The 25157-nt window shown below is 44.3% G+C and overlaps 1 protein-coding gene across 1 annotated transcript in view; it reads right to left on the bottom strand.

Annotated features, from left to right (window-relative positions):
• The window catches only part of LOC135558322 (zinc finger FYVE domain-containing protein 9-like), a 50469-nt gene extending 25741 nt beyond the window's left edge, over positions 1 to 24728 (bottom strand). The window contains exons 1-5 of the mRNA XM_064992061.1: positions 24488 to 24728; positions 6639 to 6740; positions 5979 to 6086; positions 2824 to 4157; positions 468 to 567 (exon numbers count right to left, since the gene is read on the bottom strand). Coding sequence (XP_064848133.1) covers positions 468 to 567; positions 2824 to 4157; positions 5979 to 6048 — 1504 coding nt within the window. The 5' untranslated portion in view covers positions 6049 to 6086; positions 6639 to 6740; positions 24488 to 24728. The remainder of the gene's footprint in view (positions 1 to 467; positions 568 to 2823; positions 4158 to 5978; positions 6087 to 6638; positions 6741 to 24487) is intronic.
• Between the last annotated feature and the right edge of the window lie 429 nt (positions 24729 to 25157).

Here is a 25157-nt window from a genome sequence, read left to right as displayed (position 1 = left end):
CGATGTAGGATCTATATTGATATTGTGAGATAAGGATATATACACACACACACACACACACACACACACACACACACAGGACTGATAGTGAGATATTGAATGAAAATTGATATAGTGAGATAAACGATTCAATTAAAGCCCAATTTGATTTGAGATATTTATGATGAGGATATGTATAGGAATTTAACTGACAGGAAGTTAAGTAAGTAGACTAACTAGGGCCCGGAGTTTTTCCACACCTTACAACTAGGACCAGGAGTTTCCACACCTTACAACTAGGGCCAAGAGTTTTACCTAAAAATGTAATTAGACCAAACCAAAGTGACTGCAAAGATATTGAAGTAGGACATAGATGAAGTTGATTCTAAACACAGATCTTGGATCAGTATTGTGTTAACATCCTATTGGTTCAGGTCAGGAATGGGATGGAGTTAGCTGATCCTAGATCTGTAGTATTAGTGACTCACCACTCAGTAGGGCAGAGTGACAGGTGATACAGACTCTGGCCTCCTTCCTGTCCATGTAAATCAGTCTGCTCCTCAGGCTGCAGCAGGCAGCACAGAACACCTGGAGAGAGACACACTCAATTATATTACACCTGGAGAGAGAGAGAGACACACTATATTACACCTGGAGAGAGAGAGACACACACTATATTACACCTGGAGAGAGAGAGAGAGAGACACACACTATATTACACCTGGAGAGAGAGAGAGAGAGAGAGACACACACTATATTACACCTGGAGAGAGAGAGAGAGAGAGAGAGAGAGACACACTATATTACACCTGGAGAGAGAGAGAGAGAGAGAGAGAGAGAGACACACTATATTACACCTGGAGAGAGAGAGAGAGAGAGAGACACACACTCTATATTACACCTGGAGAGAGAGAGACACACACTCTATATTACACCTGGAGAGAGAGAGAGACACACACTATATTACACCTGGAGAGAGAGAGAGAGAGAGAGAGACACACATACTATATTACACCTGGAGAGAGAGAGAGAGAGAGACACTATATAACACCTGGAGAGAGAGAGAGAGAGAGACACACACACTCTATTACACCTGGAGAGAGAGAGAGAGAGAGAGAGAGACACACACTCTATATTACACCTGGAGAGAGAGAGAGAGAGAGAGAGAGACACTATATTACACCTGGAGAGAGAGAGAGACACACACTATATTACACCTAGAGAGAGAGAGAGACACACACACTATTACACCTAGAGAGAGAGAGAGAGACACACACACTATTACACCTAGAGAGAGAGAGAGACACACACACTATTACACCTAGAGAGAGAGAGAGAGACACACACACTATATTACACCTAGAGAGAGAGAGAGAGAGACACACACACTATATTACACCTAGAGAGAGAGAGAGAGAGAGACACACACTATATTACACCTAGAGAGAGAGAGAGACACACACACTATATTACACCTAGAGAGAGAGAGAGACACACACACTATATTACACCTGGAGAGAGAGAGCGAGAGAGCGAGAGAGCGAGAGAGCGAGAGAGACACAGAAGTTTCTCTCCAGGTGTAATATAGTATGTGTGATGTCTACTGTTAATTTTTATTGTTTATTTCACTTTATATATTATATACCTTACTTGCTTTGGCAATGTTAACACATGTTTCCCATGCCAATAAAGCCCCTTGAATTGAATTGAATTGAGAGAGAGACACACACTATATTACACCTGGAGAGAGAGAGAGAGAGAGAGACACACACTATATTACACCTGGAGAGAGAGAGAGAGAGAGACACACTATATTACACCTGGAGACACATTGAAGAGAATTGCAAATGGAATTTCAGTGTACTTCCTGATTTGACCCCCTAACCCTGCTCCGGAGTGCGAGAATCTCGTGTCTCCATGTGAGAGATCGGGTCACGACCTCCACTGTACCTTAAAAGTTAAGCATTCTCCTCTCCAGCCTGGCCCCTGCCCCGCCCCCGCCCCCGACTCCTACACTGAATTCATCCACACATTTGTAATGAAATCTCACAGCTTTCCCTTCCCGCTGAGGGAGGGGGGAGGGAGCCTGTGTGACCTTGGGAAATTGAGAGTGTTTGTCCACAACAGTCCAGACCTGTCCCAGCTATCCTAGAACAACCCAGCTTCAACAATTCTAATGGGTTTATTTAATAGGAATAAATAACTTAGTTAAATATCAGAAAACAAATCATTCAGTCGACATTCCTTCTGGCTTTAGACTATAGTGGTACGGTCCACGAGAGAACCGAGCCACGGTCCACGAGAGAACCGAGCCACGGTCCACGAGAGAACCGAGCCACGGTCCACGAGAGAACGGAGCTGCTCCTGTATTGTTTACCATAGTGCCCTACACTTTATTACGGGAGATGGGTTCAGTACACATCACTACATTCTGTATCAGAAGGTAGGCTGGCCCTCAAGTCTCAGATCAATGCACTGCTCTCTTTTTGTTTATAAAGCCCTCATGTGCAAACTTCCGCCAAACTTTACTTCATTGTTAAATTATAGACATACGAGTCACCAGACCCACAGGGATGACTGACTCCGGAGGTCCCTTTAATCTCCACTGTGTTAGGTTCATCTGCTTGCAGTGTGGAATGATCTCCCAAGCACTCCAAAATTGGGAGGCATTTCCTGAAGAATGTGTCTGTTTATGATTGGGGTCTGCTTTTCCTGTATACCAACATGTATTTGAATGTGTATTGTTGTGTTAAACAGGGCTCACCTGGAATAGAGACCTTGGTCTCAGCATTGACTCCTTGTCAAAATAAAGGTTCAATATATTATGATAGACTTTGCACCCACCTTTCCGCAGGCCCTGCAGTGATGCCTCCTCTTGGTGAAGGTGAAGCGAATCTCACACTTCATACAGACTGGAGCCTTGGAGTCAGGGACCCACACGGGGGCCACATCCCCCAAGGAGGAGAGCTGTTTCCTGGGCAGAGCACCCTGGTGGTGACACCCAGCCTGGAGGTCATTGTCCGGGCTGCTCTCGGACTCCAGCACCAGGCCCAACGATGACGACCCGTTTAGCAACTCCACGTTAACATCGACACAACCACCAGGGTCACCCCCGGCAACGACGGTTCCAGTTTCCATGGTTATGTCACCGGCACGGTTCTCAAGGTTCTTGTTCTTGCAGACGGCGGTGGTGTTAACGGTAGGTGATAGTTGGTTCTGGTCCTGTCCGGATAGCGGCCAGGGGATCTGGAGTTTGACCGGTTGTTTGGGACGTGCTCCACCGAACGGAGCACTTACCAGCTGCAGACGAGTGTTCAGTATGGAGGGAACACTGCTATCTCCTCCTCCTCCTCCGTTCTCTAGGTTGCTCTCCTCCATCTCCTTCTCCTCTGTCACGGAGTCCTCCTTGGAGGGAGGAGGGGAGAGAGACTGGCCCTCCTCCCTGCTCCCTCGGTCCTCCTCTTCCTCCTCCCTGCTCCCTCGGTCCTCCTCCCTGCTCCCTCGGTCCTCCTCCCTGCTCCCTCGGTCCTCCTCCCTGCTCCCTCGGTCCTCCTCCCGACCACTGTCCTGAACAGGTGACCAAGCACCAGGTCTCTCGGTCTCTGGCTTGGAGTTCAACTTCTCTGCTATCGCCTCAACCCCTCCAGGCCTCTCCTCAATGGTCAAGTGTGTGTGACTAACGTGGGAGCTTCCGTCACCCCTCTCCCCCACAGGGGCATCAGTACGTGGGTCTGAGGGTGTGGGGGGCTGGTGGTGGTCTAAAGGGGTCACCCATGTCTGGTTCCCCTTGCAGGGATCTTCACTGAGCCCGTTGAGGGCAGGGCTGGCTGGACTAGAGGGCCTGATAGAGGAGTCGTGGTGGTAAGGAGTGGGGCTAGAGGAGGCCGACGAGACCTCAACCCCAACCAGCTTGCCGATGTTGGGCTGGGGGAGCGGAGCGCTCCGCATATCTGCATGGCAGTCTGGTAGTTCTCCCCAGGGTGGGGGCTCGGCGGTGGGGTGGCATTTGTCGTTGGGCCCCTGGGGGTTGCTGGATGACGGGTCAGGGGGCAGGGGGGTCTTTAAGGGGAGGGGGCCGAGGTCTGGGGTCAAAGCCAGGGCACAGTTCGGAGATAGGGGGGCAGGAGGGGCCAGGATCTGAATCCACTTATCAGACAGACTGGGACTGTCGGTCTCATCTGGGGAGGGAGAGGAGAATGAAACACCGGACAGGAAATAGATGAGTCCATGAGATATCAAACAGGAAAGAGCATTACCAGAGGCAACAGGAAAGGGCATTACCAGAGGCAACAGGAAAGGGCATTACCAGAGGCAACAGGAAAGGGCATTACCAGAGACAACAGGAACGGGCATTACCAGAGACAACAGGAACGGGCATTACCAGAGACAACAGGAAAGGGCATTACCAGAGACAACAGGAAAGGGCATTACCAGAGGCAACAGGAAAGGGCATTACCAGAGGCAACAGGAAAGGGCATTACCAGAGACAACAGGAACGGGCATTACCAGAGACAACAGGAACGGGCATTACCAGAGACAACAGGAAAGGGCATTAAAGACAACAGGATAGAGGGATGTAATACTAAACCACCAAATACAACCTGTTACTGAAAGGTGAAATGAAGTAACGAGGCTGGAATGGGATGTATTGGGAGGGTGGTGGGATGTATTGGGAGGGTGGTGGGATGTATTGGGAGGGTGGTGGGATGTATTGGGAGGGTGGTGGGATGTATTGGGAGGGTAGTGGGATGTATTGGGAGGGTAGTGGGATGAAAATGGACAAGAACTCCCTCCCCGTCCTCCCCTCCCCCGCCGTCCCCCCTCCCCGCCGTCCCCCCCTCCCAGTTTCTCCCTGACACTTGAATACTGTCTGGAATGTTGGGAGGAGTCCACATTCCTGAACACACAAACACAGTTAATCTGCCAAGCTGGATCTGGCAGAGGACTCCCAGATAATCACCCACAGCCTGAACACACAGAGCTCTCTGTACCGTGACATGGCAGGCACACACAACCAGCCGAGCGACTGTGTGTGTGTGATAATTCATGTCACCTTTAAGGAACAAATGGGGAGGAAACCCAATCTCTCATTATCACAGACCCAATCCTCAACACAGCATGGCTCCAAACTTACACTGTTGCTCTCTGCACTTGCCTTAAATAGACACACACACACACTGAACTGTCCTACAGACACAGTGTACGATGACTATGGAAGTCCTGTCCGTCTCCACAACATTTTCAAAACATACAATGTGAATGTCACACACACACACACACACAACCCTCAACCAAATACATGAGGCATTAATTATCCATTCAATAACCTGTGTTCCCTCTCGGTGTGTCTTACAAAACACTCTTACACTCTGCCTTAACACACCAAGGACGTGTTTAAACAGACCGCCCGATTCTGATCTAGGACTGTGTTTCCACAGGCAACCCAATTCTCGGCAAAAGCGCTGGTCCAATGGGTCAAAAGACCAATTAGTGGAAAAAGATCATAATTGAGCTGCCTATTTAAACACAGCCCTAGAATCTGGCTGCCTGTGTAAACAGCCCTAAAGATCATAATTGAGCTGCCTATTTAAACACAGCCCTAGAATCTGGCTGCCTGTGTAAACAGCCCTAAAGATCAGAATTGAGCTGCCTATTTAAACACAGCCCTAGAATCTGGCTGCCTGTGTAAACAGCCCTAAAGATCAGAATTGAGCTGCCTATTTAAACACAGCCCTAGAATCTGGCTGCCTGTGTAAACAGCCCTAAAGATCAGAATTGAGCTGCCTATTTAAACACAGCCCTAGAATCTGGCTGCCTGTGTAAACAGCCCTAAAGATCAGAATTGAGCTGCCTACAACAAACAAATTTCCTCTGCTTTGCTTATTAAACATACATAGAGAGTAGGGTAGAGAAATCGGACCACAGCATAGTAAGTGCGAATCTGATTGGTGGGTTGATGGATTGATTGATGAATTGGTTAAATGTGTTAATTGACTCACCTTGCTTCTGTTCAAAGTCATCCAACACTTTATCCAGGTTGAAGGCCTCTGTCTGGAAGTGGTTCTCCATGAGTCTGGTACCTCCACCCTGACACACGCTGCAGGAACCTGTTAATATAGGGTTAGCAGCGGGTTAGCAGCGGGTTAGCAGCGGGTTAGTCCCGGGTTAGCAGCGGGTTAACACCGGGTTAGCAGCGGGTTAGCAGCGGGTTAACACCGGGTTAGCAGCGGGTTAGTCCCGGGTTAGCAGCGGGTTAACACCGGGTTAGTCCCGGGTTAGCAGCGGGTTAGCAGCGGGTTAGCAGCGGGTTAGCAGCGGGTTAGCAGCGGGTTAGTCCTGGGTTAACAGCGGGTTAGTAGCGGGTTAGTCCCGGGTTAGCAGCGGGTTAGCAGCGGGTTAACACCGGGTTAGCAGCGGGTTAACACCGGGTTAGCAGCGGGTTAGTCCCGGGTTAGCAGCGGGTTAACACCGGGTTAGTCCCGGGTTAGCAGCGGGTTAGCAGCGGGTTAGCAGCGGGTTAGCAGCGGGTTAACACCGGGTTAGTCCCGGGTTAGCAGCGGGTTAGCACCAGCACTGGAAGTAGTTATCTGGGTTAACGCCCTCTCAATCTCGTCATCTCCCTCCCCATGTCTCGCTCGTCGGGCAATCAACTCACTCACCTGTCCAGAGGTCCTCTCCAACAGCAGTCCTGGGTAGCTGTGATCTCCTTCTCACTCAGCCTCACTTCCTCATCCAGTCTGGCCAGCGCCAAGCACCCATATCTGCAACGACACGAACCCGTCACACTCAAGCTCATCAAATATAGGCTTTTATTTGGTGTTGACGTTTCATCCCACACCTGTTGAGCGCATTCTGATCACCCATTACTGACTGAATGCCCACGTCAGGGAAATGACTAGAGAGGACTTGACTGAAGTCTTGGTCTGATAGAGGATAAAGATCAATGGCCAATCGGAGTAGAGCAGTACACACACACCTGGCCAGGACCTCAGGGGTAAAAACTGTACTGTTTGAACTTCAGGGTCATGACAGTATAAGGGAGGGGAGAGGACCAGGCTTTACGCTCCCAAGTGGTACAGCGGTCTAAGACACTGCATAACAGTACACACACACCTGGCCAGTCTTCTTGCTGACCAGGACCTCAGGGGTAAAAACTGTACTGTTTGAACTTCAGGGTTATAACAGTATAAGGGAGGGGAGAGGACCAGGCTTTATGCTCCCAAGTGGTACAGCGGTCTAAGACACTGCATCTCAGTGCTAGAGGGGTCACTACAGACCCTGGTTCAGCGTCTAAGGCACTGCATCTCAGTGCTAGAGGCGCCACTACAGACCCTGGTTCAGAGGTCTAAGACACTGCATCTCAGTGCTAGAGGCGCCACTACAGACCCTGGTTCAGAGGTCTAAGACACTGCATCTCAGTGCTAGAGGAGTCACTACAGACCCTGGTTCAGCGGTCTAAGACACTGCATCTCAGTGCTAGAGGCGTCACTACAGACCCTGGTTCAGAGGTCTAAGGCACTGCATCTCAGTGCTAGAGGAGTCACTACAGACCCTGGTTCAGAGGTCTAAGACACTGCATCTCAGTGCTCGAGGCGTCACTACAGACCCTGGTTCAGAGGTCTAAGGCGTCACTACAGACCCTGGTTCAGCGGTCAAAGACACTGCATCTCAGTGCTCGAGGCGTCACTACAGACCCTGGTTCAGCGGTCTAAGACACTGCATCTCAGTGCTAGAGGCGTCACTACAGACCCTGGTTCAGCAGTCTAAAGCATCTCAGTGCTTGAGGTGTCACTACAGACCCTGGTTCAGAGATCTAAGACACTGCATCTCAGTGCTAGAGGCGTCACTACAGACCCTGGTTCAGCGGTCTAAAGCATCTCAGTGCTAGAGGTGTCACTACAGACCCTGGTTCAGTGGTCTAAGACACTGCATCTCAGTGCTGGAGGCGTCACTACAGACCCTGGTTCAGCGGTCTAAGACACTGCATCTCAGTGCTGGAGGCGTCACTACAGACCCTGGTTCAGCGGTCTAAGACACTGCATCTCAGTGCTGGAGGCGTCACTACAGACCCTGGTTCAGCGGTCTAAGACACTGCATCTCAGTGCTAGAGGCGTCACTACAGACCCTGGTTCAATTCCAGGCGGTATCACAACCGGACGTTATTTGGAGTCACATAGGGTGGTGCACAACTGCCCCAGCTTTGTCCTGGTTAGGGTTTGGCCGGGGTAGGTAGTCACTGGAAATAATAATTTGTTCTTACCTAACTTGCCTAGTTAAAAGGATACTTTAAAAACATTTTTTTTTACCAGGAACCAGAGATTTTGAAGAGTGACGGTTTTACAAATATATTTAGATTTGTTTAACACTTTTCTGGCTTCTACATGATTCCATAGGTGTTATTTCGTAGTTGATGTCTTCACTATTATTCTCCAATGTAGAAAATAGTAAAAAGAAAGAAAAACCCTTGAATGAAGTGTGTCCAAACTTTTCACTGGTACTGTACGCTGAGCACTTGTTGGCTGCTTTTCCTTCACTCTGCGGTCCAACTCAGCCCCAAACCCTCTCACTTGGGTTGAGGTCGGTGATTGTGGAGGCCAGGTCATCTGATGCGGCAGTCCATCACTCTCCTTCTTGGTCAAAATCCCTTACACAGCCAGGTGGTGTGTTGGGTAATGTCCTGTTGAAAAACAAATGATAGTCCCACTAAGCGCAAACCAGATGGGATGGCGTATAGCTGTGGAATGCTGTGGTAGCCATGCTGGTGAAGTGTGCCTTGAATTCTAAATAAATCACTGACTGTAACCAGCAAAGCACCCCTACACCATCACACTTCCTCCTCCATGCTTCACGGTGGGAACCACACATGCAGACATCATCCGTTCACCTTCTCTGGGTCTCACAAAGACACGACGGTTGGAACCAAAAATCTCACATTTGGACTCAGACCAAAAGACAGAATTCCACCAGTCTAATGTCTATTTCTTGTCTTTCTTGGCCCAAGCCAAGTCTCTTCTTATTTATGTTCTTTAGTAGTGGTTTGCAGCAATTCAACCACGAAAGCCTGAATCACACAGTCTCCTCTGAGGAGTTGCTGTTGAGATGTGTCTGTTACTTGAACTCTGAAGCATTTACTTGGGCTGCTAACTATAATGAACTTATCCTCTGCAGCAGAGGTAACTCTGGGTCTCCTTTCCTGTGGTGGTCCTCATGAGAGACAGTTTCATCGTAGCGCTTGATGGTTTTTGCGACTGCACTTGGAATAAACTTTCAAAGTTCTTGAAATGTTTCACATTGACGGACCTTCATGTCTTAAAGTAATGGAAGAAATTACACAAATTAACAAGGCACACCTGTTAATTGAAATGCACCTCATGAAGCTGGTTGAGAGAATGCCAAGAGTGTGCAAAGCTGTCAACAAGGCAAAGGGTGGCTACTTTAAAGAATCTCAAAATATATTTTGATTTGTTTAACACTTTTTGGGTTACTGCATGATTCCATATGGGTTATTTCATAGTTGTGATGTCTTCACTATATTTCTACAGTGTAGAAAATAGTTTATTTAAATGACGAGTACTTTGGTACTGTATATGATCTAAGAATATGGCAGTGGGCTTAATGGATACACTTAATGTAATTTAATGTGTTTGGACCACAGGAAGAGTAGCTGCTGCCTTGACAGGAACTAATGGGGATCCATAATAAACCACAGGAAGAGTAGCTGCTGCCTTGGCAGGAACTAATGGGGATCCATAATAAACCCCAGGAAGAGTAGCTGCTGCCTTGGCAGGAACTAATGGGGATCCATAATAAACCCCAGGAAGAGTAGCTGCTGCCTTGGCAGGAACTAATGGGGATCCATAATAAACCCCAGGAAGAGTAGCTGCTGCCTTGGCAGGAACTAATGGGGATCCATAATAAACCACAGGAAGAGTAGCTGCTGCCTTGGCAGGAACTAATGGGGATCCATAATAAACCCCAGGAAGAGTAGCTGCTGCCTTGGCAGGAACTAATGGGGATCCATAATAAACCACAGGAAGAGTAGCTGCTGCCTTGGCAGGAACTAATGGGGATCCATAATAAACCCCAGGAAGAGTAGCTGCTGCCTTGACAGGAACTAATGGGGATCCATAATAAACCCCAGGAAGAGTAGCTGCTGCCTTGGCAGGAACTAATGGGGATCCATAATAAACCCCAGGAAGAATAGCTGCTGCCTTGGCAGGAACTAATGGGGATCCATAATAAACCCCAGGAAGAGTAGCTGCTGCCTCGACAGGAACTAATGGGGATCCATAATAAACCCCAGGAAGAGTAGCTGCTGCAGGAACTAATGGGGATCCATAACAAGTACTAATCAGTACTAACAGAAAAAAACAGCATTGAATGTAGCTAGGCTAGCATATCACCTCATCAAAACAGCAAGTGATCTGCGTTCTCAAAGAAAATGGCAAAATGACAGGAGAACATGGATGTTTGCTTAAAAATACATATTTTTTAAATGGCTAGGATGCTGTTCGGTACCAACACTTTCACTTTTGAGGAGTCAATTTGTTATCTGGTTAGCATCCATCTCTCTGCATTGTTAGTTAACTAGCAAACAAAGCAAATAGACTTAGCCAGTGTTTCATGTCAGCAGTCATCGGCAGGTGGTCCCCAACACACACAGCAAGCGAACAAATGTCAGATGAACATTCAGTGCCGTGTGTGTGGTGGGTCTTTAATCAATAAACAAGTTTGCTCCAGTTAAAGTTTGAATCAGAAAGAGAGAAAGTGAAACCCAGCCTAGTTTGAGAGTCTAAAGTATCCTCTTCCACATAACTACTGGGACAAATCAAATCACATGCGCTGAATACTGCAGACTATACAGTGAAATGCTTCCTTACAAGCCCTTAACCAACAAAGCAGTTTAAAGAAAAATGAGTGTGAAGAAAGTATTTACTAAAATAAACAAAACAAAAAAAAAAAATTAAAGAGCAACAATAATATAACAATAACAAGGCTATATACAGGAGGTACCGGTACAGAGTCAATGTGGAGGCTATATACAGGGTATTACGGTACAGAGTCAATGTGGAGGCTATATACAGGGAGTACCGGTACAGAGTCAATGTGGAGGCTATATACAGGGGGTACCGGTACAGAGTCAATGTGGAGACTATATACAGGGTGTTACGGTACAGAGTCAATGTGGAGGTTATATACAGGGAGTACCTGTACAGAGTCAATGTGGAGGCTATATACAGGGGGTACCGGTACAAAGTCAATGTGGAGGCTATATACAGGGGTACCGGTACAGAGTCAATGTGGAGGCTATATACAGGGGTACCGGTACAGAGTCAATGTGGAGGCTATATACAGGGGGTACCGGTACAGAGTCAATGTGGAGGCTATATACAGGGGGTACCGGTACAGAGTCAATGTGGAGGCTATATACAGGGGGTACCGGTACAGAGTCAATGTGGAGACTATATACAGGGGTACCGGTACAGAGTCAATGTGGAGACTATATACAGGGTATTACGGTACAGAGTCAATGTGGAGGTTATATACAGGGGTACCGGTACAGAGTCAATGTGGAGGCTATATACAGGGGTACCGGTACAGAGTCAATGTGGAGGCTATATACAGGGGTGCCGGTACAGAGTCAATGTGGAGGCTATATACAGGGGGTACCGGTACAGAGTCAATGTGGAGGTTATATACAGGGGGTACCGGTACAGAGTCAATGTGGAGGCTATATACAGGGGGTACCGGTACAGAGTCAATGTGGAGGCTATATACAGGGGGTACCGGTACAGAGTCAATGTGGAGGCTATATACAGGGGGTACCGGTACAGAGTCAATGTGGAGGCTATATACAGGGGTACCGGTACAGAGTCAATGTGGAGGCTATATACAGGGGGTACCGGTACAGAGTCAATGTGGAGGCTATATACAGGGGGTACCGGTACAGAGTCAATGTGGAGGCTATATACAGGGGGTACCGGTACAGAGTCAATGTGGAGGCTATATACAGGGGGTACCGGTACAGAGTCAATGTGGAGGCTATATACAGGGGGTACCGGTACAGATAGTTATGTTGCCATTTGATTAGGTGTTCAGGAGTCTTATGGCTTGGGAGTAGAAGCTGTTTAGAAGCTTCTTGGACCTACACTTGGCGCTCCGGTACCGCTTGCCTTGCGGTAGCAGAGAGAACAGTCTATGAATAGGATGGCTGGAGTCTGACCATTTTCAGGGCTTTCCTCTGACACCGCCTGGTATAGAGGTCCTGGATGGCAGGAAGCTTGGCCCCAGTGATGTACTGGGCTGTACGCACTACCCTCTGTAGCGCCTTGCGGTCGGAAGCAGAGCAGTTGCCGTACCAGGCAGTGATGCAACCTGTCAGGATGCTCTCGATGGTGCAGCTGTAGAACCTTTTGAGGATCTGAGGACCCATGACAAATGTTTTCAGTCTCCTGAGGGGGAATCGGCTTTGTTGTGCCCTCTTCACAACTGTCTTGGTGTGTTTGGACCATGTTAGTTTGTTGGCGATGTGGACACCAAGTAACTTGAAGCTCTCAACCTGCTCCACTACAGCCCCGTCGATGAGAATGAGGGCATGCTTGGTCCTCCTTTTCCTGTAATCATCTCCTTTTGTCTTGATCACGTTGGGGGCCTCCCGGCTGTCTCATCGTTGTCAGTGATCAGGCCTACCAGCAAACTTGGTGTTAGAGCCGTGCTTGCCCATGCAGTCATGGGGGAACATCTTGCCGATGCACGGAAAACCCAGCCAGCTGTGCGTTATCCATGTCGTTGTTCAGCCATGACTCGTTGAAACATAAGATAACCGTTTTTAATGTCCCGTTGGTAGGATGGTCTTGATCGCAGCTCATCCAGTTTATTCTCCAGTGATTGCACATGGGCTAATGGTATGGAAGGCAGAGGCAGGTTACCCAGTAACCATCGGATTCTTACACCACCGACCTACGTCCCCTTCATCTCAGTCTCTTCGTGACGTGGATTTAGGTGGGGTTACGGGGTGTCTGCAGTAAAACCTTCGCGTCCGACTCGTTAAAACAAAGATCTTCGTCCAGTACGAGGTGAGTCATCGCTGTCCTGATATCCAGAAGCTATTTCCGGTCATAAGACGGTTACAGAAACATTATGTACAAAATAATTTACAAATAACTAGTGAAAAAACAAAATTGGTTAGGAGCCCTTAAAAACGGTAGCCATCTCCTCCGGTGCCATTTAATATTAAAGAGGAGACACTTGTTTTTAGATGTTTCTAAGAGCTCGAAGCACGGCAATCTCTGACGCCATTTTTCAGCCTCGTGATGATGTAAAGTAACCTCTTCCACCTGACTACTGTGTGTGTGATAATTCATGTCACCTTTAACTATTAGGTGTGAATAGTGATGTAAATGAGATTTCTATATTTAATTTCCAACATTTGCTAAACATTTCTCCAAACGTCTTTTCACTTTGTCATTAAGAGGTGTTGTGTGTAGATTGGTGAGATAAAGATATTTAATACTTTTTGAATCCAGCCTGTAACACAATAAAAATGTGGAATAAGTCAAGGAGTATGAATTCTTTCTGAAGACTCTGTCCATCTACCCGGAGATTCTAGACCCTTCAGACAGATTCTAGACCCTTCAGACAGATTCTAGACCCTTCAGACAGATTCTAGACCCTTCAGACAGATTCTAGACCCTTCAGACAGATTCTAGACCCTTCAGACAGATTCTAGACCCTTCAGAGATTCGGGCCGAGGGGTGGAGAGTTTGGAACAGAGACTGAAGTCATGTCATTATTTCTCTATCAAGCCAGAGCAAGCATGCTCCAGTATGACAGTGCGTTCCAACTATCTTGCATTGTTTTTTTTAAGGAGCCCTCACAGTACTCTTTAAATGGAAGAATTATGAAATTTAACAGACTCATACCGATGCCACAGGCTGTTTTCAAACAATAGGAGGTTGGGTAATGTATTGGGTTGGGCAAGGTGGTGGGTAATGTATTGGGTTGCGTAATGTAAGGGGTTGGGCAAGGTGTTGGGTAATGTATTGGGTTGCGTAATGTAAGGGGTTGGGCAAGGTGTTGGGTAATGTATTGGGTTGCGTAATGTAAGGGGTTGGGCAAGGTGTTGGGTAATGTATTGGGTTGCGTAATGTAAGGGGTTGGGCAAGGTGTTGGGTATTGTGAGAGGAGAGTAGCATAAAGATATGTGGTTTGGGTTTGATGGGTCATAATACATACTCACCTAGGTTAGGGTTAGGTTAGATGGGTTGTAGTGTGATACTCACCTAGGTTAGGGTTAGGTTAGATGGGTTGTAGTGTCATAATACATACTCACCTAGGTTAGGGTTAGGTTAGATGGGTTGTAGTGTCATAATACATACTCACCTAGGTTAGGGTTAGGTTAGATGGGTTGTAGTGTCTTAATACATATTCACCTAGGTTAGGGTTAGGTTAGATGGGTTGTAGTGTCATACTACATACTCACCTAGGTTAGGGTTAGGTTAGATGGGTTGTAGTGTCATACTACATACTCACCAAGGTTAGGGTTAGGTTAGATGGGTTGTAGCGTCATACTACATACTCACCAAGGTTAGGGTTAGGTTAGATGGGTTGTAGTGTCATACTACATACTCACCAAGGTTAGGGTTAGGTTAGATGGGTTGTAGTGTCATACTACATACTCACCAAGGTTAGGGTTAGGTTAGATGGGTTGTAGTGTCATAATACATATTCACCAAGGTGCTGTCAATGCAATCAACAATGTGAACAGCCTCCTGTATAAACACATCCTGCTGTGTGAGGACAGGAGCCAGCCTGATTCAGATGTAATTACCCAGAGTCTGAATAATACATAATGCAGCCGTTGTCGACCTGTGAGCTCACATTCAAGGACAACGCCGCCCCTTAACATTCGGGTTGTGTTAAGGTTAAATGGCGTAAGACACAGTTTCGGTGCCGTTTTATGATTTCATGTCTGTTCACTGTTTTAGTGATGTTTTGTCAGACGGTCCCTGAGATGACTAATGCAATAAATAATGGGCAGTGATTTTCAGAGAACTGCCGACAGGTTATATAGACTTCTGATCACGTTGAAACGTCCTGCTGTGTGTTGCCATGCGTTGATATGCTATTGCATATCTTTAAAATGGGATATGGTAGTAGGTGTTTCATCATCAACAATTTCCCGTGTGTATCAAGAATGGCCCACCACTCAAAGAACATCCAGTCAACTTGACACAACTGTGGGCCAGCATCCCTGTGGAATGATTTCGATACCTTTGTTGAGTACATGATGAATTATGGCTCAATATTAGGATGGCGTTCCTAATGTCTGGTATATGCAGTAGGAATTGAGCCCGGGGACAGGGAGTTGGATGAGGTCAGTTGACTGTTTACACTTGGCCCAAATGGAACCCGCTTTTACTTTATATAGTGCACTACTTTAAGGTGCCATTTGGGACAAAGCCTTGATCTGGTCAAGGATTCTTGTTCATCTAAAAACAAGCATGTTGCCTCTTAATCAGATTTCGTCTCAGTAGTGTAAGGTTGGAGCCATGCTATGCTGAGGCTGGGTCTGTGATAATGAGAGATTGGGTTTCCTCCCCATTTGTTTCTTAAAAGCACCACCTTCGCCAGCAATTACAGCCGAGAGTCTTTCTGGGTAGGTCTCTAAGAGCTGTCCACACCTAAATTGTGCAACATTTGCCCATTATTATTTTCTAAATTCTTCAAGCTCCGTCAAATTGGTTGTTGATCATTGCTAGACAACCATTTTTAAGTTTTGCCATAGATTTAAGGAAAACCTTCCTGGTCTTTGTGGTTTAATCTGTGTTTGAAATTCACTGCTCGACTGAGGCACCGTACAGATACTTGTATGTGTGGGGAACAGACGTCACAAACAAATAGTATGTTAAACATTGCATACAGTGTGAGTCCACGCAACTTATTATGTGATTTGTTAAGCACGTTTTTACTCCTGAACTTACCCTTTGCTATGAGACAAAATTGAGTTCAGGTGCATCCTGTTTCCATTGATCATCATTGAGATGTTTCTACAACTTGGAGTCCATCTGTGGTAAATTCAATTGATTGGACATTATTTGGAAAGGTACACACCTGTCTATATAAGGTCCCACAGTTGACAGTGCATGTCAGAGCAAAAATCAAGCCATGAGGTCAAAGGAATTGTCCGTAGAGCTCCGAGACAGGATTGTGTTGAGGCACAGATCTGGGGAAGGGTACCAAAAATATTCTACAGCATTGAAGGTCCCCAAGAACACAGTGGCCTCAATCATTCTTAAATGGAAGAAGTTTGGAACCACCAAGACTCTCCCTAGACCTGGCTGCCTGGCCAAATTCAGCAATTGGGTGAGAAAGGCCTTGGTCAGGGAAGTAGCCAATAACCCGATGTTCACTCTGCCAGAGCTCCAGAGAACCTCTGAAGATGGGAGAACCTTCCAGAAGGACAATCACCTCTACAGCACTCCACCAATCAGGCCTTTATGGTAGAATGGCCAGACGGAAGCCACTCCTCAGTAAAAGACACATGACAGCCCGCTTGGAGTTTGCCAGAAGGCACAAAGACTATCAGACCATGAGAAAAGATTATCTGGTCTGATGCAACCAAGATTGAACTCTTTGGCCTGAATGTCAAGTGTCACGTCTGGAGGAAACCTGACAAAGACCGGGACAAGTCTCTGAATGTCCTTGAGTGGGCCAGCCAGAACCCGGACTTGAACCCAATCTAATATCTCTGGAGAGACCTGAAAATAGCTGTGCAGCAACGCTCCCCACCCAACCTGACAGAGCTTGAGAGGATCTGCAGAGAAGAATGGGAGAAACTCCCCAAATTCAGGTGTGCCAAGCTGGTAGCGTCATACCCAAGCAGACTGTAATCGCTGCCAAAGGTGCTTCAACAAAGTACTGAGTAAAGGGTCTGAATACTTCTGTAAATGTATTATCAGTTTATTTGTAGTACATTTGATAAAATTTCTAAACCCGTTTTTGCTTTATCATTGTGGTGTATTGTGTGTAGATTGAGGAGGGGGGGGGGGGGGAACTATTGAATCAATTTTAGAATAAGGCTGTAACGTAACAATGTGTCAAGGGGTCTGAATACTTTCCGAATGCACTGTAGGATAACCTGTATATACTACCTGTATATAGGATAACCTGTATATACTACCTGTACATAGGATAACCTGTATATACTACCTGTACATAGGATAACCTGTATATACTACCTGTATATACTACCTGTATATAGGATAACCTGTATATACTACCTGTACATAGGATAACCTGTACATAGGATAACCTGTATATACTACCTGTATATACTACCTGTATATAGGATAACCTGTATATACTACCTGTATATAGGATAACCTGTATATACTACCTGTACATAGGATAACCTGTATATACTACCTGTATATACTACCTGTATATAGGATAACCTGTATATACTACCTGTACATAGGATAACCTGTATATACTACCTGTATATACTACCTGTACATAGGATAACCTGTATATACTACCTGTACATAGGATAACCTGTATATACTACCTGTACATAGGATAACCTGTATTTACTACCTGTACATAGGATAACCTGTATATACTACCTGTATATAGGATAACCTGTATATACTACCTGTACATAGGATAACCTGTATATACTACCTGTATATAGGATAACCTGTATATACTACCTGTACATAGGATAACCTGTAAATACTACCTGTACATAGGATAACCTGTATATACTACCTGTATATAGGATAACCTGTATATACTACCTGTACATAGGATAACCTGTATATACTACCTGTACATAGGATAACCTGTATATACTACCTGTACATAGGATAACCTGTATATACTACCTGTATATAGGATAACCTGTATATACTACCTGTATATAGGATAACCTGTACATAGGATAACCTGTATATACTACCTGTACATAGGATAACCTGTATATACTACCTGTACATAGGATAACCTGTATATACTACCTGTATATAGGATAACCTGTACATAGGATAACCTGTATATACTACCTGTACAGAGGATAACCTGCATATAGGATAACCTGCATATACTACCTGTATATACTACCTGTACATAGGATAACCTGTATATACTACCTGTATATAGGATAACCTGTATATACTACCTGTATATAGGATAACCTGTATATAGGATAACCTGTATATACTACCTGTATATAGGATAACCTGTATATACTACCTGTATATAGGATAACCTGTATATACTACCTGTACATAGGATAACCTGTATATACTACCTGTACATACTACCTGTACATAGGATAACCTGTATATAGGATAACCTGTATATACTACCTGTACATAGGATAACCTGTATATACTACCTGTATATAGGATAACCTGTATATAGGATAACCTGTATATACTACCTGTATATACTACCTGTATATACTACCTGTACATAGGATAACCTGTATATACTACCTGTATATAGGATAACCTGTATATACTACCTGTATATAGGATAACCTGTATATAGGATAACCTGTATATACTACCTGTACATAGGATAACCTGTATATAGGATAACCTGTATATACTACCTGTACATAGGATAACCTGTATATAGGATAACCTGTATATACTACCTGTATATAGGATAACCTGTATATACTACCTGTACATAGGATAACCTGTATATACTACCTGTACATAGGATAACCTGTATATACTACCTGTATATAGGATAACCTGTATATAGGATAACCTGTATATACTACCTGTACATAGGATAACCTGTATATACAACCTGTACATAGGATAACCTGTATATACTACCTGTATATACTACCTGTATATACTACCTGTATATAGGATAACCTGTATATACTACCTGTACATAGGATAACCTGTACATAGGATAACCTGTATATACTACCTGTACATAGGATAACCTGTACATAGGATAACCTGTATATACTACCTGTATATAGGATAACCTGTATATACTACCTGTACATAGGATAACCTGTATATACTACCTGTATATAGGATAACCTGTATATACTACCTGTATATAGGATAACCTGTATATACTACCTGTACATAGGATAACCTGTATATACTACCTGTACATAGGATAACCTGTATATACTACCTGTACATAGGATAACCTGTATATACTACCTGTACATAGGATAACCTGTATATACTACCTGTACATAGGATAACCTGTATATACTACCTGTATATAGGATAACCTGTATATACTACCTGTACATAGGATAACCTGTATATACTACCTGTATATAGGATAACCTGTATATACTACCTGTATATAGGATAACCTGTATATAGGATAACCTGTATATACTACCTGTACATAGGATAACCTGTATATACTACCTGTATATAGGATAACCTGTATATACTACCTGTACATAGGATAACCTGTATATACTACCTGTATATAGGATAACCTGTATATACTACCTGTATATAGGATAACCTGTATATGGGATAACCTGTATATAGGATAACCTGTATATACTACCTGCACATAGGATAACCTGTATATACTACCTGTACATAGGATAACCTGTATATAGGATAACCTGTATATACTACCTGTTTATAGGATAACCTGTATATACTACCTGTACATAGGATAACCTGTATATACTACCTGTACATAGGATAACCTTAATATACTACCTGTACATAGGATAACCTGTATATACTACCTGTACATAGGATAACCTGTATATACTACCTGTTTATAGGATAACCTGTATATACTACCTGTACATAGGATAACCTGTATATACTACCTGTACATAGGATAACCTGTATATACTACCTGTACATAGGATAACCTGTATATACTACCTGTTTATAGGATAACCTGTATATACTACCTGTATATAGGATAACCTGTATATAGGATAACCTGTATATACTACCTGTATATAGGATAACCTGTATATACTACCTGTATATACTACCTGTACATAGGATAACCTGTATATACTACCTGTATATAGGATAACCTGTATATACTACCTGTATATACTACCTGTATATAGGATAACCTGTATATACTACCTGTACATAGGATAACCTGTATATACTACCTGTACATAGGATAACCTGTATATACTACCTGTATATAGGATAACCTGTATATACTACCTGTATATACTACCTGTATATAGGATAACCTGTATATAGGATAACCTGTATATACTACCTGTACATAGGATAACCTGTATATACTACCTGCACATAGGATAACCTGTATATACTACCTGTACATAGGATAACCTGTATATACTACCTGCACATAGGATAACCTGTATATACTACCTGTATATACTACCTGTATATAGGATAACCTGTACATACTACCTGTACATAGGATAACCTGTATATAGGATAACCTGTATATACTACCTGTACATAGGATAACCTGTATATAGGATAACCTGTATATACTACCTGTACATAGGATAACCTGTATATACTACCTGCACATAGGATAACCTGTATATACTACCTGTACATAGGATAACCTGTATATACTACCTGCACATAGGATAACCTGTATATACTACCTGTACATAGGATAACCTGTACATAGGATAACCTGTATATACTACCTGTACATAGGATAACCTGTATATACTACCTGTACATAGGATTACCTGTATATAGGATAACCTGTATATACTACCTGTACATAGGATAACCTGTATATACTACCTGTACATAGGATAACCTGTATATACTACCTGTATATACTACCTGTACATAGGATAACCTGTATATACTACCTGTACATAGGATAACCTGTATATACTACCTGTACATAGGATAACCTGTATATACTACCTGTACATAGGATAACCTGTATATACTACCTGTATATAGGATAACCTGTACATACTACCTGTACATAGGATAACCTGTATATACTACCTGTATATAGGATAACCTGTATATAGGATAACCTGTATATACTACCTGTACATAGGATAACCTGTATATACTACCTGTATATAGGATAACCTGTACATAGGATAACCTGTATATACTACCTGTACATAGGATAACCTGTATATACTACCTGTATATAGGATAACCTGTATAGACTACCTGTATATAGGATAACCTGTACATAGGATAACCTGTATATACTACCTGTATATAGGATTACCTGTATATAGGATAACCTGTATATACTACCTGTACATAGGATAACCTGTATATACTACCTGTACATAGGATAACCTGTATATACTACCTGTACATAGGATAACCTGTATATACTACCTGTACATAGGATAACCTGTATATACTACCTGTATATAGGATAACCTGTATATACTACCTGTACATAGGATAACCTGTATATAGTACCTGTACATAGGATAACCTGTATATACTACCTGTATATAGGATAACCTGTATATACTACCTGTACATAGGATAACCTGTATATACTACCTGTACATAGGATAACCTGTATATACTACCTGTATATAGGATAACCTGTATATACTACCTGTATATAGGATAACCTGTATATAGGATAACCTGTATATACTACCTGTACATAGGATAACCTGTTCTTATGCATGGCGCCACGCGGCTACAGCCCTTAGTCGTAGTATATTGGCCATATACCACCTATACCTAGGGGCTGTTCTTAAGCATGGCGCCACGCGGCTACAGCCCTTAGCCGTGGTATATTGGCCAATATACCACGCCTACTTTCCAAAGGCTCTGTACATCTCCAGAGATTACACAGCGGATCCAAGCTGATCAGATCAGATGTGACCGGGGGCGTTGCCACGGTGAAACTGGACTAGTTTCACGACATCATACTGGACGTGGACACTATGGAAGGCTTTTCTGGATCTTCGATTGGTGCGATATTCACTTGTACATCAGAACGGAATGTCTCACGTCGTATGCGTCATGTCGTCTAGCCTTTTCGGGAAACAAATATCTGCGTCTTTGTGTGGCAATCTTCTCAGGGTAGGGGTCCGGATCGAGGAGCAGGCTCCGCCCGTCCATGTAATCTTATACATTGTGAGCTAAAAGGCTAAACTGACCCTAAAATCAACACTCCTACTCGGAGACCCATAATAAATACATCCCCTAGCGATAGGCTCTTTCACCAACACATAAACCTAGCTCCATATCAACCTGTCAACAGCTGTGTTTCAGTAGCTACATGAAATAGTATCTGCTAATTCACTTGCAGTATCTTTAAACAATAAAGGCACCCTAAGTCAACAGCTGTGTTTCAGTAGCTACATGAAATAGATAATTAACCAAACAATAAAAGGCACCCTAAGTCTTTACATGAGATAATTAACCAATAAGGCACGAGGGGGTGTGGTATATGGCCAATATATCACTGCTTAGGGCTGTTCTTATGCACGACACAAGACAGAGTGCCTGGATACAGCCCTTAGCCCTGGTATATTGGCCATATACCACAAACCACAGAGGTGTCTTATTGCTATTTATAAACTGGTTACCAACATAATTAGAGCAGTAAAAATACATGTTGTCATACCTGTAGTATACGATCTGATATACCACGACTGTCAGCATTCAGGGCTCGAACCACCCAGGTTATAATACACATTAACATAGCTATCATTAAAGTGCGGAGGCAGGTAGCCTAGGTGCTAGAGGCAGGTAGCCTAGGTGCTAGAGGCAGGTAGCCTAGTGGATAGAGGCAGGTAGCCTAGTGGATAGGGGCAGGTAGCCTAGTGGATAGGGGCAGGTAGCCTAGTGGATAGGGGCAGGTAGCCTAGTGGATAGGGGCAGGTAGCCTAGTGGATAGGGGCAGGTAGCCTAGTGGATAGGGGCAGGTAGCCTAGTGGATAGGGGCAGGTAGCCTAGTGGATAGGGGCAGGTAGCCTAGTGGATAGGGGCAGGTAGCCTAGTGGATAGGGGCAGGTAGCCTAGTGGATAGGGGCAGGTAGCCTAGTGGATAGGTTTGTTGGGCCAGTAACTGAAAGGTTGCTGGGTCAAATCCCTGAGCTGACAAGGTACAAATCTGTTGTTCTGCCCCCTGAACAAGGCAGTTAACCCAGTGTTCCCCGGTAGGCCGTCATTGTAAATAAGAATTTGTTCTTAACTGACTTGCCTAGTTAAATAAAGTAGTGGCATCTCATTACCTGTTTGTTAGTTGTTTATGGTTAACATGTGGCCAGGGAGTATGGGTTGCTTTGCTCTCTAAACCCTTCTGCTCTGTAAGTAGGGTTTTCAGCAGCTACGTTCACCCATGGTTGGCTCCATGTGCAACTACAATTCCAAACCTTTGTTTAAACGTTTAGAAACGTCAGTCATTGCTTTCAAACCGGTTTTCGAAACATTATGAAAAGGGGCATAATCAACCCATCAGCAAAAAAATAATGTTACAAATAAAAAACGATACACTTTACTGTCGGAGTTCTGCACAGATCCATATGACGTGTGCCTCCAGTTGAACTACACTTCCTCCCCAGGTAGCCTACACACAGGTGGATGGAGAACGCTAGACCGGGGAGGAAGTGTAGTTCTTCCACAGGAGGAACACAGCGTATTGATCGGCTGTTAGCTTGGTCTTCTGTAAACACGCTCCGTAACATGGAGGTATAGCCATGTACAAACACTAAATCCTGGTGTGGAGTAACTTAACCTCTTTTATGATGATTAAGATACGGTTCTTTATGTTTACAAAACTGTACAGAAGGCATGCGTTTTAAATGTTCAAAACGAGCTTCGGGGATCTTAAAAAATATCCCCATTGACCAGAAGACACTAACGTTAACGAGTTAGTCAATGGGCGATAAAGCAGTTAGTACTATAAATCCATTTACTGATGCTATCAGCATTCGTTTCTGCGGTGCCACTAGCTTAAGCCTAAACGCAATGCAAAATACACTTTGGCAGACTGCACAGACGTTAGTCAATCATGTGTAGGCTACAATATTGTAAAATAGTGGCAACGGTGAGTGAGAACGTTTACAAGTAGCGGTTTTGGACAAATGATAAATTGTAGCTATAAGTATCAGCAGAGAGTTGCGGGTGGTCGCGCCGAGGGTACGAGCAGCTACTTCTACCCCGTGTGTTGTTGCAGGCATCTCGTCATAGACCCGGTGCGGTTATGACCGCTAAAAGCTGACACCCGAAACTAATGTCCACCACCAGCGACAAAATGAGTTACCGCTATTTCCCGTCAGTTAGCTTGCTGGCTAATGTTGTTTGTATGGCTTGGCCAACCAACCAATGAGCGGAACGCAATTAAAAGTAGACAATCAGAATGTCCGTCTAAGAATCTGGAGGAGTTCCAGAACTCCATGAATATTCTACACCACTGAACCCAGTAGAACCCTGCGCAATGACCGTAATGCCTGGGTCTACCATCAGAGCTAAGATGACATGGAAAAACTAATTGACCGCATTAGCTATTTAGATACTATTATACTCACTGGTGGAATTCCCATCTTCACGCGTAGTGCCATGAAATCCTTCCGTTTGTACCGGTCATTCTCTCTCACACACACACACACAGGTCCAATAACAATCGCCTTTCAGTTGTATTTTACAAGTCTCCCCGTGTAGGTAAACACACCACATATAGTTCAGTTGTCGCCAGACTTGGAACAGCTGAAGTCGGAAAGTAGTAGTTGTACGTCAGCACTCAGGAATCACTCTGTCGCCTCACTACTATTCCGCTTGCAGCACTAACAATGACGTCACTTTCCAATGATCATGAAGAAACCTTAAAAAAATAAAAGCCCACATTTCAACACGTTGCAAGGTGAACAACTAAATCAAAATAAACCATTTTTAATCCGTGTCGATTTTTGTGTTTATAAGCAAATGCAAGACGGAATTTGGGGTTCTTCGGCTGGCCCCATAAAATGACATTTTTGTTGTTCCAGGTAGAACCCTTTTCCTTACATGGAACCCCAAAGGGTTCTACCTGGAACCCTCAAAAGTTTGACCTGGAACCAATGTTCGCTCTTTTTTTCAGCACTGAGCAAATGTAAAGGTCTGCTGAGCGCAAACTTGGATGTTGTGAAAATTCTGTGTAACTTCCAGTTCGCGTTTACTGTGAACACTGAGGCTGTACCTGCTTTAAATTAAAACTAACAG

Source organism: Oncorhynchus masou, chromosome 17 (genome assembly GCF_036934945.1).
Source record: "Oncorhynchus masou masou isolate Uvic2021 chromosome 17, UVic_Omas_1.1, whole genome shotgun sequence".
NCBI lineage: Eukaryota > Metazoa > Chordata > Actinopteri > Salmoniformes > Salmonidae > Oncorhynchus > Oncorhynchus masou.
Note: the sequence above shows the minus strand (reverse complement) of the source record. Positions and strands in the feature narration are given on the sequence as shown.